Source organism: Papaver somniferum, chromosome 5 (genome assembly GCF_003573695.1).
Source record: "Papaver somniferum cultivar HN1 chromosome 5, ASM357369v1, whole genome shotgun sequence".
NCBI lineage: Eukaryota > Viridiplantae > Streptophyta > Magnoliopsida > Ranunculales > Papaveraceae > Papaver > Papaver somniferum.
In genome coordinates this window covers 152,289,705-152,305,745 of record NC_039362.1, presented here as the reverse complement: position 1 = coordinate 152,305,745, position 16,041 = coordinate 152,289,705, and the positions used below count along the sequence as shown (strand labels likewise).

At 36.4% G+C, this 16,041-nt stretch overlaps 1 protein-coding gene and 1 pseudogene across 1 annotated transcript; one reads left to right on the top strand and one right to left on the bottom strand.

The window, feature by feature from the left end:
- Positions 1-6,194: 6,194 nt before the first annotated feature.
- On the bottom strand, positions 6,195-8,175 carry LOC113279881 (annotated as a pseudogene).
- A 6,788-nt stretch (positions 8,176-14,963) lies between these two features.
- Positions 14,964-15,707, top strand: LOC113279880. Its single transcript, XM_026528526.1, has 3 exons — positions 14,964-14,997; positions 15,104-15,118; positions 15,238-15,707. The coding sequence occupies exons 1-3, from the start codon at positions 14,964-14,966 to the stop codon at positions 15,705-15,707; spliced, it is 519 nt and encodes a 172-aa protein (XP_026384311.1).
- The last annotated feature ends 334 nt before the right edge of the window (positions 15,708-16,041 follow it).

Here is a 16,041-nt window from a genome sequence, read left to right as displayed (position 1 = left end):
TTAAAATTAATCGCGAGAAATATCTTAACTTCCGAAATATAAGTCGGATTTTAATAAAGTTTATATTTTCGGAAAGGGCTCGAAAATCTCTACAAAACAAGATCCATTGTTGCTATGAAATTCGAAAAAAAAAATTATTTTCAACCGGGTCATGTATACATCATCCATCCAGGTGCAATCTGACCAAAACTTATTTCCTAAAAAATATGCATTATGCACCCAGGCGTAACTCAGCTAAAATTTATTTCATATAAAAACATGCATCACGCATCAAAATGCATTATGCACCCAGGTGCAATCTGGCCAAAATCTATTTCCTACAAAAATATGCATTATGCACCCAGGTTCAATATGACCAAAATTTATTTCATATAAGAATATGTATTATGCACCCAGGTGCATCCGGCCAAAACATATTTCCTATAAAAATACTCATGTACATTATGCACTCAAGTGCAACCTAGACAAAATATATTTTTCTGCCAGAATATTAACTATGCACTCAAGTGCATCTTATATATTCCTAGAAGTTTATCCTTGTAATCACCTCGAACAACGGACAATAATAGCAAATTAATTCCATTATCTTTCTTTGAGTCCGCAGCTACAACAACACCCATTACGTGCAATTTCAATTCAAGCCTAATTGCAGCGATAGGTCTTATAAGGTACCACCACTGCCTGCACAATCCATCTACTAGCACCGCAAACAATCAACCTTCTCTGCACCACAAACAAAAACAGCTCAAATGCTATCTTCCATATTCTCTGTATCAAGACCCATGTGCCTACGTATACAACAAACAACTCACGACAAGATAGATTGGAGTAAAGAGATTAGTTGTTTCTTTTACTTTTTCCATCACAGAATGTTATCACCAAGGCACCGATTCCGCTTAGAAAAAAATTGGTTGTCATTTTGAACGTGTTTGCAAAGGAGGGAATAGCTGGTAGTGGTCAAGTATAACAATATAAATTATAGTGGAGTTAGTGATCAAAGTTGTATTGTAAGACAGGGAGATGAAGTGGGTTACTATTGACTCTCAAAACCAACCACAGTAATCCCATTTCTTCTTATTTGTCAGCTAGGGACATCAATAACTTAATTAAAATCCGACCAACCTTCCTTATCTTACCGGGAATCTGCAAATCGAATCAATCCCTTTCAATTTTGTTCTCCAACATCAACGGCAGCAACCGTTATTCTGCCCTCTTTACTAGCTTACTTCTTTCGGTTCAGGCATTTTGTCAAGCACTGGATGTGCGTCTAACAAACTGGTGAAGGAAAAACTCTGTTTGTACTAATTTCTTGCTTATTAGCTCTCTTTCCCTGCAAGACATTATTACAAGCGTAACCCATTACTTATCAGCTCTCTTTCCCTGGAAGACATGATTAACATCACAATAACAACAAAAAAAGAAGAGAAGAAGCTGTTGCCTGTTGGAGAAGAAGCTGATATAAACAAAAATACTATAGAGAAAACTATGGTGTTTTTCTCCCGCTCACTAACAGTCCCGGTGAAAAAAAATTAGGGAGAAGAAGCTGTTGGAATGAGGGAGAGCCGACTAATCCCTCTGTTTATTCTGACGACGGAGAATAAAAGGCATTTCTCGTAAACTCGTCCGTAGAAAATTGGGTGAAATATCCCATTTGGTTATTAGAAAAGTATTTTACAGCATATTTGAAAGGTTGGTATTTTGACCCAAAAATTCAAATTCAAAGGCTAATTAACCAAAAAACTGATTCCATTCTTTTAAGGGATGATGAATTTATTGAGACCGGTAGTTATATTTTGGTGCTAGGGAGCCGAGATGAGGCTAGCAATCGAAATTAAGGGTGCACACGGTACGGTTTGACTCGGTTCTTGCCGAGGCCGAGTACATGTATCTCCCTAATCTCGGTTCCTATTTTTTGTACCGGTACTTGTACCTTGTATCTCGGTTCCGGTACCATTCAATATCAGGGACGGTTCCGGTATTAGTCTCGGTCCTTAATTTTTCTTGCGGAAAATGGATCATTTGTCCAAATATTTTTAAAACATGGTTCTAATGGACGAGTAAAAATTAGTATGGGTGAAATGGATATCAAAAAAATAACAAGGATGAAACTGGATTCATCCTGGCTTAAACTTAAAAAATAGCAAGGATGAAACTAAATGCATCAAGATGTATAAGAAAAAATATTTGAAAATGGGTAGGATGAAACTGTTTACATCCTGGCTATTTTTATATTTTTGTCCATTTAAACAGTATCAAAGTCTAAATATCTATTGTTGATTTTGGTCTTTTTAACCAATTTTGGGTTTTTCTTGTTACTTGCTAAGTTAAACTTAATCGCATGTTTAAAACCTAAACCGTCATATCTCTTTGGTTTACAAACGGTTTTCCACGACGTAAGTTATCTGCCGAGCATCTAATTTGTGAACTAATTTCTGAGGAAGCTTAAAACAACCCATACTGTAAGAATACATAGTGCCTAACACAAATTGAATCTTTGTTGCTCGAGCTGGAGGAGACAACAGTTTGCCTTGCCAAGAAGATAGACTGCACCCTAGAGATAATAGGAGGGAAACTTGCATTTATATTTCTTCCTAAGAATAATGGAAGACCTGGATAGCGTTCATTAAGTGCCAATCATCATGTTCACAACCTTGTAATGTATCTTTCTCATCAGTCCCAAATTTTCTCATCTTCTTCTCCCGCTTTCTGTTACTTCCTTGAAATCCTAATTGTCCAGCGCTGCTGTTTCGGGAGAACATGTGTCCAGCTCCCTAAATCTAATATTAGTCTGTACAAACCCTATGTCCCTATCTAATTTTTCTATATATACCACAAAAGTTAAATCCCTAAATCTAACGGTTAATATTAGTCGGTACAAACGGGACGGCACGGGACGGGACATAGATAGGACCGTGTACCTGTACCCCTAGAGGCCGGTTCTCAATTTTTGGACCGATACTTGTACCTCCTTCCTCGGTTCGGTACAAAAACAGGTACGATTCCACCGGTTCCGGGACGGTCCGGCTCGGTTCATGTGCACCCTTAATCGAAACTGAGAAGTTAATTTTCTTCTCTTTGATGACGTGGAACTATCGAGCAGACACCTCATCTCACAGCTGTCCCAGCCATATAGGATCAGCTGTTAACTAGCTGGTCAAGTAGCAATATTGTGATTTGCAACACTTTTTTTGCCAATCTAGCAGTTCAATCTAACCCATACGACTTAGCCTTAGAAGGATTTTGAGATTTTTAAGTTCTGAGAAGTCTGAATGAGAATGAAGTTATGAACGTGGTTGATATGAAGATGATAGGCATTGGAACTGTGGTGCAAGTGAAGGTTTTCAGTTGAAAATGCTTATTCTGATCTGGAAGCTGATGGTTCTCTTTCTAGTAGAGAAGGATTTGATTGAGAATGAACTATTTTAAATAATTTTGGGGAATTTTAAATAACAGAATTTTTATGTTGAGTATGAACGATTTGGTTTTCAAAAACAAACTTGTAAGTGAAAATTTTCAACAACAAACTTGTAAGTGAAAAGGTAAATTTTAGAACGGGGCGTTATTCGTTTCCATTTTAAAGATTACATAACTTTCTTCTCTGTGTATATTTGAGGGGACAGACAGTTGGCTGCCCTCCAAAGACTTTACAATACCAAAATGAGCATTTCAAATGATAGGAATAACAAACTGTAGCACTCGTAGCAAAAAGAACCACTCCAATATAAAGAAAAGATTACAAACTTATAATAAGCCATACAGTACATATGAAAAGGCGATGATACGTCCTAGGCCTTATAAAAAAGTTTAATTTGAACGAACACCCAACATCAACTGCCAGTGTTAGGTGCCAGATCCTGAGTACACAATGGCTGAAATCGGCTCAGTCCCTTCGAGAATTATACATGATAGGCCAAACAGAAGAAGTTTATCCATACCTTATGCAACAGAAGGGGAGCTTTCGTTGCTGCTCCATTTCTTTCTGGTGTCGGTTGAGTCTGAGTTCACTCCTTCACAGATACAACAGTCTGAACCAAATGCTGTGTTTTTTCATAGAGAATAAATGGTAATCATTACAGGTTGGTTATCTGTAAGCATGGTGATAAATTTGATAATCAGGAATGAAATAAAATCTGAACAAAAACAAGAACTCCAATATGAATGTCTTCAGGAACACTAATGTTCTGCTTTTATAGGCTTGATTCCATTCCAAGATTCAATATAACTACCAATAAATAGTTCAGGACAAGTCCATGTATACTTGCTCGAGTACTAGAAGCATCTGGTGTAGTAGTGAATTAAAAATTGACAAAGTTCTGAGCCCTTATTAGAGAAGCTGCAAGTTAAGGTCAATTTAATAGAACTCCGGCATCTAAATATGAAAATAATATTAGCTGGAAACCAAATAGTATCTTCAATTTAACAAGAAGTAAATATGAAAATAATAAGAGAGCTTAAGATCCATTCAAGATAACCAACCTTGGATCTGATTGACTGACAAACTAGCTACCTTAATTTTCTCATGCATGTTTGACGACTTATTAATTTGTTCATGGTTACACCATCACTATTCTAAAGAAATGAAAGACCTCTAATTTGAAGGAGAATGGAGGTGTAAATATAGATACACCTCACCCATCTCAAAGTCATTTCAAACTTCTATTAGTATATATGATTGACCGGCAAGGCAGAAAGACAAACATCAGTGGCGACCATAACCAGAACATTGGCGCCGATACTTGTTCCAACAGCAAATAGGGTAGCCTGAGGATACCCTTGATGAAGATGGTCAACAACTCTTCACAGATCATCCCTTCATTCAGCGTTGTAAAAACAATCAGACTGTCAAAAGAGATATTTCATATTGTTGATTAATTTTAAATGAGATGAAGAGATACAGAACTCACTTCATGAATTTAAGAGCATCGAATGATTGACGATTAGCAAAAACAGAACGGCCAGTAAAGAGACCAAAAATTAAGACCAGTGGGGCTCCTCACTCCTCCAAGTTAGAAAATACCAAATTACGTGGAGAAACCCCTACAAAATTCATCATATCTAAAACCACCGTTGCCCCATTTCACAATTACCGGTTGATTCAAACACTGACATGTTCTGCAGTTCATAAGATCTTAGAGATACAGTTTCACTTATAATGCAGCAGATTTTTGTCCATACCAATGACAAAACCAAATTTGAATCATGAAACATATATCGCAGCTGCATAGAACCAAAGGATGCTTTATGTGACATTAACTGGTTGCAAATTATCCCTCTGAACTAAATATATCATGCAGTGCTGGTAAGAGACAACATTTTAAAACTCCATTCCTACAAAACTATGAATTGAAGTGCACAAGAAATAAGGTTAGGGAAGACTGAGAGATCACCCCAAATTGCAATTCCTCCTAATAAGAATAAGCAACCTCATCAAATTGTAAGCATGTTGAACATCGGTTACATCTAAGCATAGGAACGAATGGTTCAAAGTGCTTGCACTTGTAACTGATGTTCAATATTTGAGAGGTCACCCCAAATTGCAATTCATCCTAATAAGAATAAGCAACCTCGTCAAACTGTAACCATGTTGAACATTGTTTACAACTAAGCATAGGAACGAATGGTTCAAAGTGCTTGCGCTTGTAAGTGATATTAAATATTTGATAAGATCCCAACTGCAAATCAGATTGCCATTTCGCAAGGATGGTTGATGTGGTGCAAAAGAAAAGTTCCTACACTTGGCTTCAGGTAGGAAATCCAAGTCAATGTACAACATTTTACACAAACATACTACGTACGTATGATCCCCTAAATTATACCAAGTTCAATGTCTAACTGCCAGAGCGTAACTGATGGGACAAACGAAAACAATATGCTGATCCTAGGACAGAGCATGGATCATCTGGTCAAACTACATTGAAGCCTGTTGTCTTAGAAGGCAGTGCCTGTATTTCAACATGTGGTGGTTTACCAATTCTTCTATATCCACTAATAATACCAATAATAAAATTGTCATTTTCATCAGAGTAATAGAAAATTAGATTCTCAGTTTATGTTAATAAGATGCATCTGAACAGAACTTACAGTTATTGAGATTTGCTGATATCAACATTCCAGCCACTTTTTGCATTTTACTAGATGCTTTATATACTGCAATAACACAAAGGGTAAGCAACTCTGAGAATTATTTTGTACCTTGCATAATTGATTGCTACAACATAGTCCTGCTGATACAAAAAGCAATGACTTGAAAGCAGCAATGAATAACAAAACCCGAAGTCATATTGCCATACTGGCATTAATTGTTAAGTGTTTCTTGACTTGAACCAGAAGAACAAGTTGCAAGCAACATATTACACAACATATTCATAAGTAGATATTTCAAGAATGATCAAAGAACATCAATCAATTCAATAAACAAAACATGATTATGTAGTATTAGGATGTTTTACCAAAGGAATATCAACTGACAAAATCCAAAGACACATTTTTCTAACTTTCTATAACCAAAACCAAAGCTGAAACTGGAACTGAAAAAAATGAAGGGATAAGATCGTAAAAGATCGCATTATCTCCATATATGTTGTTTCTTCCTCAACAAGCTTATTCTTCAAAACACACTTCGTCTTCATTCACCAGCACTGAATCGATTGACTAGCCTTACCAGCAGCTGCATACGTCCCCATCAATGCTCAAACACATCTGCTTCTAATTCATGCTCAGCCTTTCTTTACCCTCAACAAATGCCTCTGCACCCTCAGCATCTCGCTCCTGCTTGAAATGTGACATCAGAGTCTAAATCACCTCCATTGAGGGAGTCCACTGGCTTCCATCCCCTCTACCCTCCTGAATTTCATCTGTTACACAATCAACATCAGAATTCATGTCTCCGTTCTTCAAATGATAATCATGGAAAATCTCCTTAAGTCCTGACATTAGCCTTTGCTCTGCTCCCCTTTCTGCAGCTTACCTTCTTTTGCATAAGCTCTAACTAGGGCATTTGTAATGCAAATATCATAAGTTGGATTCCCAGATATATATCTGTCGAGCCGACCAAAACCTGAATCATACTCAGATAACTAACATTTGCTGTTCTTCAAACTGCTAGCCTCAAAGAGTGCCAAACTCGGTAAACTTCCAGCAGGTTTCCAGTGCGCGTATACAATTTGATGAGCAACTTATACTCATTATGACTTTTGTGGCTTCTCTTCCCAAGCTCCTCGAGTGCTTCTCTGCCTTCTCAAACACACCAAGCATTTGCTTAGACGGGTTCTAAATAGCAATAAATGGTCCAATCTCCAGTAACATTTACATCCCTTTTCATCTCTTCATAAACCCTCTCAACTCCAGATATATCACTAGAAGTAGACGCTGCTAGAGCCCTCATCCAGACATTGCACGAATCTGGATAACATCAACGGACTTCGTTTCTTGTATAAAAACTAGGACCTTTTTAGATTCTCCAGTTTTAGTATAAAGGGTCATTAAGCTGTTGTAAGCCATGGAGCTTGAATTAAACTTCAATTCCTTCATCTTTTCCGTGATGCCCTTTGCTTTTTCTGTCATTAGTTCCTTACAATATAACAAATAAGAACAGCATCATAAGAACTGATGATTCTTTGAACTTTTGAAGCTTCGTAAAGATCTGAAAAAGTAAGTTTCAGAAATCCATTTGGATTTAGCTACCAAGGTGGATATATTGGTCGGTGACTGTCATACCCATGCCCCCTTTTAGCCATAGAATCTGAAAGCTGAACAAGAATTAGGAAAACTTAGCATTCAATTTGCAATAGAGACTTCAATCAAACCAAAATCCACTCGCCTTTTCCACAATCTTACTGAGCAAATGTTACAAATCATAGAAATGAAGAAACAAATACTCGAACAATGACAATACCTTGGGAGCAGTGCCATAGAGTTAAGATGGTGACGAAGTTGTTCGACAGTGTTACCTTTTTGGGATAATCTCTTGAATAATAATTCTTCTAGGTATTTGTTTGAACGATTTGCAATGTCTTTTCTTCTGCCAAAGTTAACATTTCTCTGCTCTAGCTCTGTATAGATTTCGAGCGGAACTATAGGTTAGGTACTCCGATTTGGTCCACGATTTTCAATTATAAGAAAGTGAACCGGTGAACGAGGTATACAGAAGCAACGGTTACGCATGATTTGGCCTTTCCTATTGAAAGTTGTTTCATGGGCGTAGCTCAATACAAAATGAATCCACGGTATGCTTATAAGGGGTGTCTCACAAGTGAATAAATTATTATATCACCCTTAGTTATTTTAATAAATTACATAAATATCCTTCGATAAAATTGAAAACATAGTCAAAATCAGTTAACCTATGTTTCTCTAATTCTCAGTCTCCTTTTCAAGCCGTTAAAAAAAAATCGGTGCAGAATGTCATAAGTCTTTGATTGTTGATTAAAGTCACAACTGCAAAATCACGAGCATCACAAAGTGTTGTGCTAGAAATATCAAAATGTTACAAAAATTCTGGCCGAACTTACGTTTTTTCTTAATTTTTTGTGTTTCAGAAGAACAGTTCGACTGATTTAGAAATATCAATTTTGAATCGAACGTAGTTTAGAAAATCATTAAGTTCGGCTGATTCGGTTTTGCTATATATTTTCAACCGAACTTTTGACTTGAGCTGTTTAAAATTGCTAGTCACGGGTTCGGCTGATAATTGATCTCTCATTATTAGTGGAACAAAACACAACTATTCAAATAACATAAGGCTTGGAGTACATTTACGTCTGGCTTATTTGAATTTGCTAACTTTCAGCCGAATTAATGACTTAAGTTTCATAAAATTGCCAATTTTTGGTTCGGCTAATAAAGGATGTCCTAATAATATCCGACCATAATATTTTCGTTCAAATATTTAGAAAAATCAGTCCAACCATGTTATTTGCAACTGAATTTGTATCATTTTTTAGACGAACTTTCTTTTTATAAGTCGAGCCAGTGATGTATTAATTACATTTTCTACTAAATTAATATATTTTTAAACACTTAGATTCAGTGGTACAATTTACAGCCCAACCGTTCTTTGCACGAAAAGTTCGGCAGGTACATTTATAGTCGAACCCAACTGTGAGCAAGTGAATTAATTTGTAAAAGTACAATTTTTTGATGAATTCAACCTAAAAAAAGAAGATTAAACATCGTCCACATATATACTTGTGAGTCATTGGGATCACACGTTTACGAGACGAGGATTCTCTTTCATCATTTGAATCAGACATTTTGAATCGCAAAAATCTCAAAAACCAAGTTTTTTTTTCTTCACTTCTTCTTCTTCCTCTCAAAAACCCCGACGCTCTCACACAAATATGATTTCTCTACTAATTCAACGCTAATAACTTAGCTTTAATCAATCATTAACATTACTTTTTAATCATTAGCATGTAATCATTATCATTAATATTAATTAAGGGGATGATGTCATTATTAAAGATGGGTGGATAAGGGTGGTGGGTTTTACAACTTAGTGACCCTATTTTGGCACCATTAAACCAGATAATATGGGTGTTGCATTAAGCCCCAATGAGGAAGAGAAATTCCTTTAAAATCTTATAGCGATTTTATTTAACGTGTAAAATAATAGGGGAGGATCATGTTTTATGAGGGGTCACAAAATAAATTCTTTACCGAGAAAGATTAATTTTTACCGCCCGGTGATTGGTTAATAGTTCATCCGGTTAATGTTGGCACCAAAAATTTCTAGATCGATGAACTGTACATTGGTCGTTGGATACTTGACTGATCGAAAAGTGGATCAATGGATGATTCATCAATCGTTGGATGCACCACATGTCGCTTGATTGTTCATCGATGGGTGTATTGTTTAGATAAGTTCAATTATTCCCTACTATGACGTGCCAGGCAAGTGGCGCATGATGATTGTGCGTTACAGTGTCGCAGGCCAAGTCAGTGTGCAACCAGGATGGCGCGACACTACGTAGACTGTCAAGTGCTAAAAATGGCATAACCCTGCAGGGCCAGTGAAACGCAAAGGTGGCGCTACACTGTAAAGACATTTGGCTAAGTAATGAATTTTATTGGCCGACACAATGAAGCTTCATTAAGAGATTGGCAAGACATGTCCAAAGTTGTCAGATGCAACATGCGATGTTGGCATTAAGGCATATTCATGGAATTGAGTTGGCCCAAACTTAAGGATGATGCAAGAAGGTAAAATAGGCCAATAGTTGGTCTATGGCATTAATTCAAGGATGGCCAAAGATTGAACAGTGCAAACAAGCTAGCAATGCAAGAGTGGCATTGTTATTGTCAAGCAAATTGGCTAAGTGAAGCATACGACGCATGAGCAACCAAAATGAGCTTAAGAAGTTGTCCTTGATGATTGAAGCACAAGGATTGTCCGTGTGTTAGAGCACTGCTCGGTCGAACTCGCATGCGTTGCTATCTCAAGCATGTTTGTCAATGCTTTCAAAACTATAAGTCTTGATTTCTAGTCTACTATAGCTAAGTCTTGGACTAGGATATAAAGTGTAGTTGAGCTCAAGAACTCCATGGCGATCATCATACAAGACGAAGAACTACTCAAGGAACTGGTGGAACTTCATCGACTAAAAGGTATGTGGAGACTTGAACTTATCTATCACTCAAAAGTATATATACTTTATATCCTATCTTAAGACAAAAGTCGTTTTGCTATATAGACTTTGATTATACACATTTGCTATTTAGATCCGAGTCTATCTCTCTTATCTATTTCTCTAAATATGTGTTGGCAAGCTTTCGCTTTGGCCAAGTTCATCTTTACTAGTGACGAAAGTCATGTTAAGTTTCAATTACTTGAAAATTGCTTTGGCGAAAAATAGTGTGTGGACAACAACTATATAACGTCCTCTAAGAATGTTTCAATGATTGAAATGAGAGTTTAGTTTATATAACCATGGTTGTATATAAGCATTGTGTGGTAACTCATACATGTATAAGTCCTTATTCCTTGAACCAAAGTATGCATACAAGTCCGCGTACCCAGTCCGCGTACTGTCGGAGGTTTTCATCCCGAGAATTTCTGCTGGAGTTTGTGAACTGAATACAAACTTATTCCGCGTACTTAACTTGGTTATTTTCTAAAAACTATTATTCTTGAACTTAAACTTATATTAACTAAGGAATGCAAGTTTGCAAGCCTTGGATATAAAGTTCATGAATCGATTCGAGTGAATCAAATCGTTTTTGCTACGATTGTGTCTTGTATACTTCTATAAGATCTAAAAAATTGAACAACTCTCTAACTAGTTCATCTGATTCATTTGAACTATTTATGGTAAAGAAGAATATGGTTGATATGAAAGTGCTCATATGGCTAACCATTTGGTTAACTACCGTTGAACCAACTAGATGTACATGTTTGGGTACGGTTACACAAACCTAAATAAACGTGCATTTCATTTGTGTGTAACAAGCTAAGTTTCGATCTATTGGTTGAAAGATATTAGCTTGAATCTAATAAGGTTTTCATATAGCGGTGAATATTGAATGTTTTGCTACTAAGCTAACATTGATTGCAAACCCTGATTTGAAAGACTATATAAGGGAGAACACTAGCAACTGGGAAACCTAATCCCCACACCTCATATGTGATACTAGTTGTATTAGTTAGAGTCGATTATCCTTCAACCTTAGGTTTCTACCGAGACCCTGTAGGTTAACGACTTTAAGACTTCATTGGGATTATGAAGCCAGACCGATACTACTTTTCTTGTAGTTGTCTGATCTGATCTTGTTGTTTCTATCATACTAAGTACAATCGTAAGATTGGATTGAGATTGATTTATCCGATATGCAAGATATAAAAGTAGTCGCAAACATCTTTGTCTCATCGTTTGTGATTCCACAATATCTTCTTTCGCTAGTCGATTAAGATTATTGTGAGGTGATTGAAAATTCTGAGCTATTCTTCGGTAATATAAGTCTGGTTTATCAATTGGTTCATGTTCACCTTGATTTATCAAAAGATTGGAACAAAAACTTGTAGGTATTTCTGTGGGAGACAGATTTATCTATTACCGTAGACTTTTCTGTGTGATACAGATTTGTTTATTAAAGACTTCGACTTTGGGTCGTATCAACTCTTAGTTGTGGGTGAGATCATCTAAGGGAATCAAGTTTGTCGTATCCTGCTGGGATCAGAGACGTAAGGAGCACAACTATACATTGGATCAGTGTGAGATTGATTGGGGTTCAACTATAATCCAGACCAAAGTTAGTTTGTAGTAGGCTAGTGTATGTAACGGCTTAATACAGTGTGTGTTCAATCTGGACTAGGTCCCGGGGTTTTTCTGCATTTGGGGTTTCCTCGTTAACAAAACTTTTGGTGTCTGTGTTATTTCTTTTCCGCGTTATATTTTGTTATATAATAGAAATATCACAGGTTGTGCGTTAAATCAATAAATTGGGAAATACGGTTGTTGATTGAAATTGATTGATACTTGAGAATTGGTATTTGGTACTGTTCATGTGATTTCTCTTGTATTAAATTAGACTCGCAAATTTATATTTGCTTGAGTAAGTATTGAATCGAGAAAGAGAGATATAACTCTTTGATATAATGATAGGATCCGGAGATACCTATATGTAATAAACCGCAATCGCACGGTGTCTAACGAGTAGATAGAGGCAAGTACGGGTCGAACCCATAGGGAGCGGTGGAAATACTATAATAAATATCTCTAATAAAACTAACAGGAAACAATATTTTTAGATTTTTAGAATTGGAAATGAATAATAAAATTAAAATAAACTAACAAAATGAATCGAAAGGAAAAGTCGGTAACCAGGGTTTCATGGTATCCACTACTATCTCTATTTTAATTACTGAAATGAAACATAATTATGAATATATGTTTATTGTTCGTTCTATCGACATCACCTATTATATGTACTAGAGTCGCAAATATCGATGGGACACCCTAAGTATGGAACATCAAAAGACTAAACCCAAGCAAGCACCATCAAATTGCGTTAGCAAGAAAATTATACGAAACTAAATACAGGTTCACAAATATTATTTGGCTTTTCTAAATATAACCCATCAAAGAAATTAACCAAGCATGGATCATCAAATAATAAGACAAACATATTCGTAAAACTATCAATTAAGCACATAGGTTTTTAAAACCGGTGAAGCAACAACTCATTTTTCATTTTTCAATATATCGATAACCAAAATCAAGAATTAATCATATCCAATTCATAATGGTCTTTTGCTCTATTAATCAATTCAAATAGCCTAATATCCCAAGTGGTTTCAATCATAAAACCTAGTTACAAAAGTATCTAGTCAAACATGGCTTTCTCAAAATCCATAAAAATAATGATGAAATCACAAGAAATCAAATCAAATCGGAAAAGAATACAAAACCCTTCTTTCCGTTTCTCCACTTTGTAGCCGCGGCTGTTCTTCGTGTTCTCTGGCCGTCGCCTCCAGCCAAATGAACTCCAGCCGGCCTCCAGCCAAATGAACTCCAGCCAGCGTCCCTTTTTTCTTTGTCTCCCAGAACGACCTCCTTTTTGTCTTGTCTCTGTTCGTTTCTATAAAAATGTTGCGAAGAAATCCGACTAAGCCCTAGTAAAGTGCCAAGGCCCAGTCCAAACACTGCCGATATCCAACACCGGTTCCTGCTCCATGCCTTTGGTTCGCACGCACAGCACTTCGCCTTCCAAATTTAACCACATTCCCTAAGGTCGCGTTTGGTAGCTTGGATATCCCCATCCTAGGATGGGTTATCTAGATTAAACGGTTTTATTGTGTTTGTCTCTCCTAAATTCTAATTTGAGATAAGAATAACAAAACCCACCGTGATTTTCGTAGCCTCAAAAAGTACGATTAAGGTATTCTCTCGAATACCTGTTTTTCCCATTTCCTCACCAAGAATAGAATGACACAATCCCACTCTGAAACCCATGAATTCCAGTATAACCACTAAACCCACGATTGAGATTTTCATACTTCTTTTCCTCTATATATACCGATGCATATCTTCATCGTTTACATCGATACAAGGTACTCTTCTTTACATCTGATTCAATTTCTATGATTCAATTCATCCTAGTAATTTCTATGATTCAATTTCTTATCATGCAAATCTGATTTGCAAGTTGCTATAAAATCTGATTCAATTTGCATATCTTCAACCAAGCTTTATCACATAAACTCAATTAGTTTTTGTTGTATATATAAATATGTTTGTATCCACATCCAACTACTTTTTACTCGTATTCTTTTCATTATAGGATTGTATAGGAGCCATTGATGGAACACAAATACCAGCAATGGTTGGTCTCGACGAACAAGTCCCTTTTTGGTGCAGAAAAGGGTTCATTTCGCAAAATGTTTTAGTAGCTTGTTCCTTTGACTTACAGTTTCAGTATATTCTAGCTGGTTGGGAAGGCTCGGTTGCTGATTCACGCATACTAGATTCAGCTCTAACAAGATGCGATAGATTAATTGTGCCCGAAGGTATAACGTGCTATCATATATTTTTCATTCTACTTCCAAATACTATTGCCAACCCATGTTTCTAGCTTTGACATCTTTTTAACGGGAAGCTCAGGTAGACAACTAATTTTTAATTAGATAGATAGGCATGATGGTCATGCTGTATTTTTCATCATTTGTTCAATTCATCATTTACTATCAAAGAAACCCTCCAGTTGAATTATGTGTTTGGAATTCATAGAGCATGACATTTAATTTCATCTGTGAACTATTTGTCTGTTTTTTTTAATAATTATTCCTAGAGCATGATATTTAATCTCATCTGTGAACATGACATTTTAATGATTATTGGGAACTATTTGTATGTTTTTTTACACTTCCCATGTCTCAGTTCAGTGGTCTTCCGAGACCCACTTAATCTCATATGTGAATCCATTTCATTGATACTCACGGGTTGCTCTCAGAAAAGAGCTAATAACTCATGGGTGGCTCTCAGTTCAGTGGTCTTCCAAATGGTAAACGAGTAAAATACGGGCAGTAACTAGGGTTTTGGTTTTGGTAGTTACTGTTGGTTTTAGCACTGCATTGCAATAGCTGCCATTCCTATTCCTACTGTTGCAGGGAAAATTGTACAATGTTTGTACTTCATTTTAGAATGGGGAAGAAGATCCTATATGCAGTAGAGTCTATAATCACATTTATGTTATATCCACGGAGAGATTGATTGATAACTTAGCCTTTTTTTGTTTGTACAGGTAAATTTTATCTCGCTGATGCAGGATTCGCCAATATGCCGCAGTTTATTACTCCATATCGTGGTGTCCGTTATCACTTGAAGGAATTTGGTGGAAATCGTCCAAAATATGCAAAGGAATTATTCAATCTCCGACATGCATCGTTACGGAATGCAATTGAACTTGCTATCGGTATACTTAAAAGACGCTTCACTATTTTGCAACTGCAGCCTCAATATCCATTCGAATCACAAGTGAAAATTGTACTTGCATGTTGCATCCTTCATAACCACATCCGCAGAGAGTGCATTAATGACTTGATTTTCGATGACGAGAACTTACAAAACCTACTAGAAACCGATCCAAGAATGCAACAAGACAGTGAATGCCCTACACTTGGGATAAATAGACAACGAGAAGTAGCTTCAGAACTTCGAACTTCAATCGCAGATGCAATGTGGAATGATTATCAGCGTAGCCGCCGCGGCTAATGTTTGCATACTGTTGAGTTAGACTTCGATACTGTTATTCGCATATTGTTGTTTAAATTGGATGAGTTAGACTTGGATACTGCTATTTGCATATTGTTGTTTAAATTGGATGAGTTAGACTTGGATACTGTTATTTGCATGTTGTTGTTTAAATTCGAGAGCGAAACAAACATGATTCAAGTTATACTTATGATTTCTGTTGGGTGATTGAGATGTTAACCAAACAACTTCTATGTTAATCTGGGATAAGATAAAATTTGAGACAAACATAATTCAAGTTAACCAATTCCTAGTTAGATAACTGATATCTCTACTTAGGATATGTTGTTGGGTT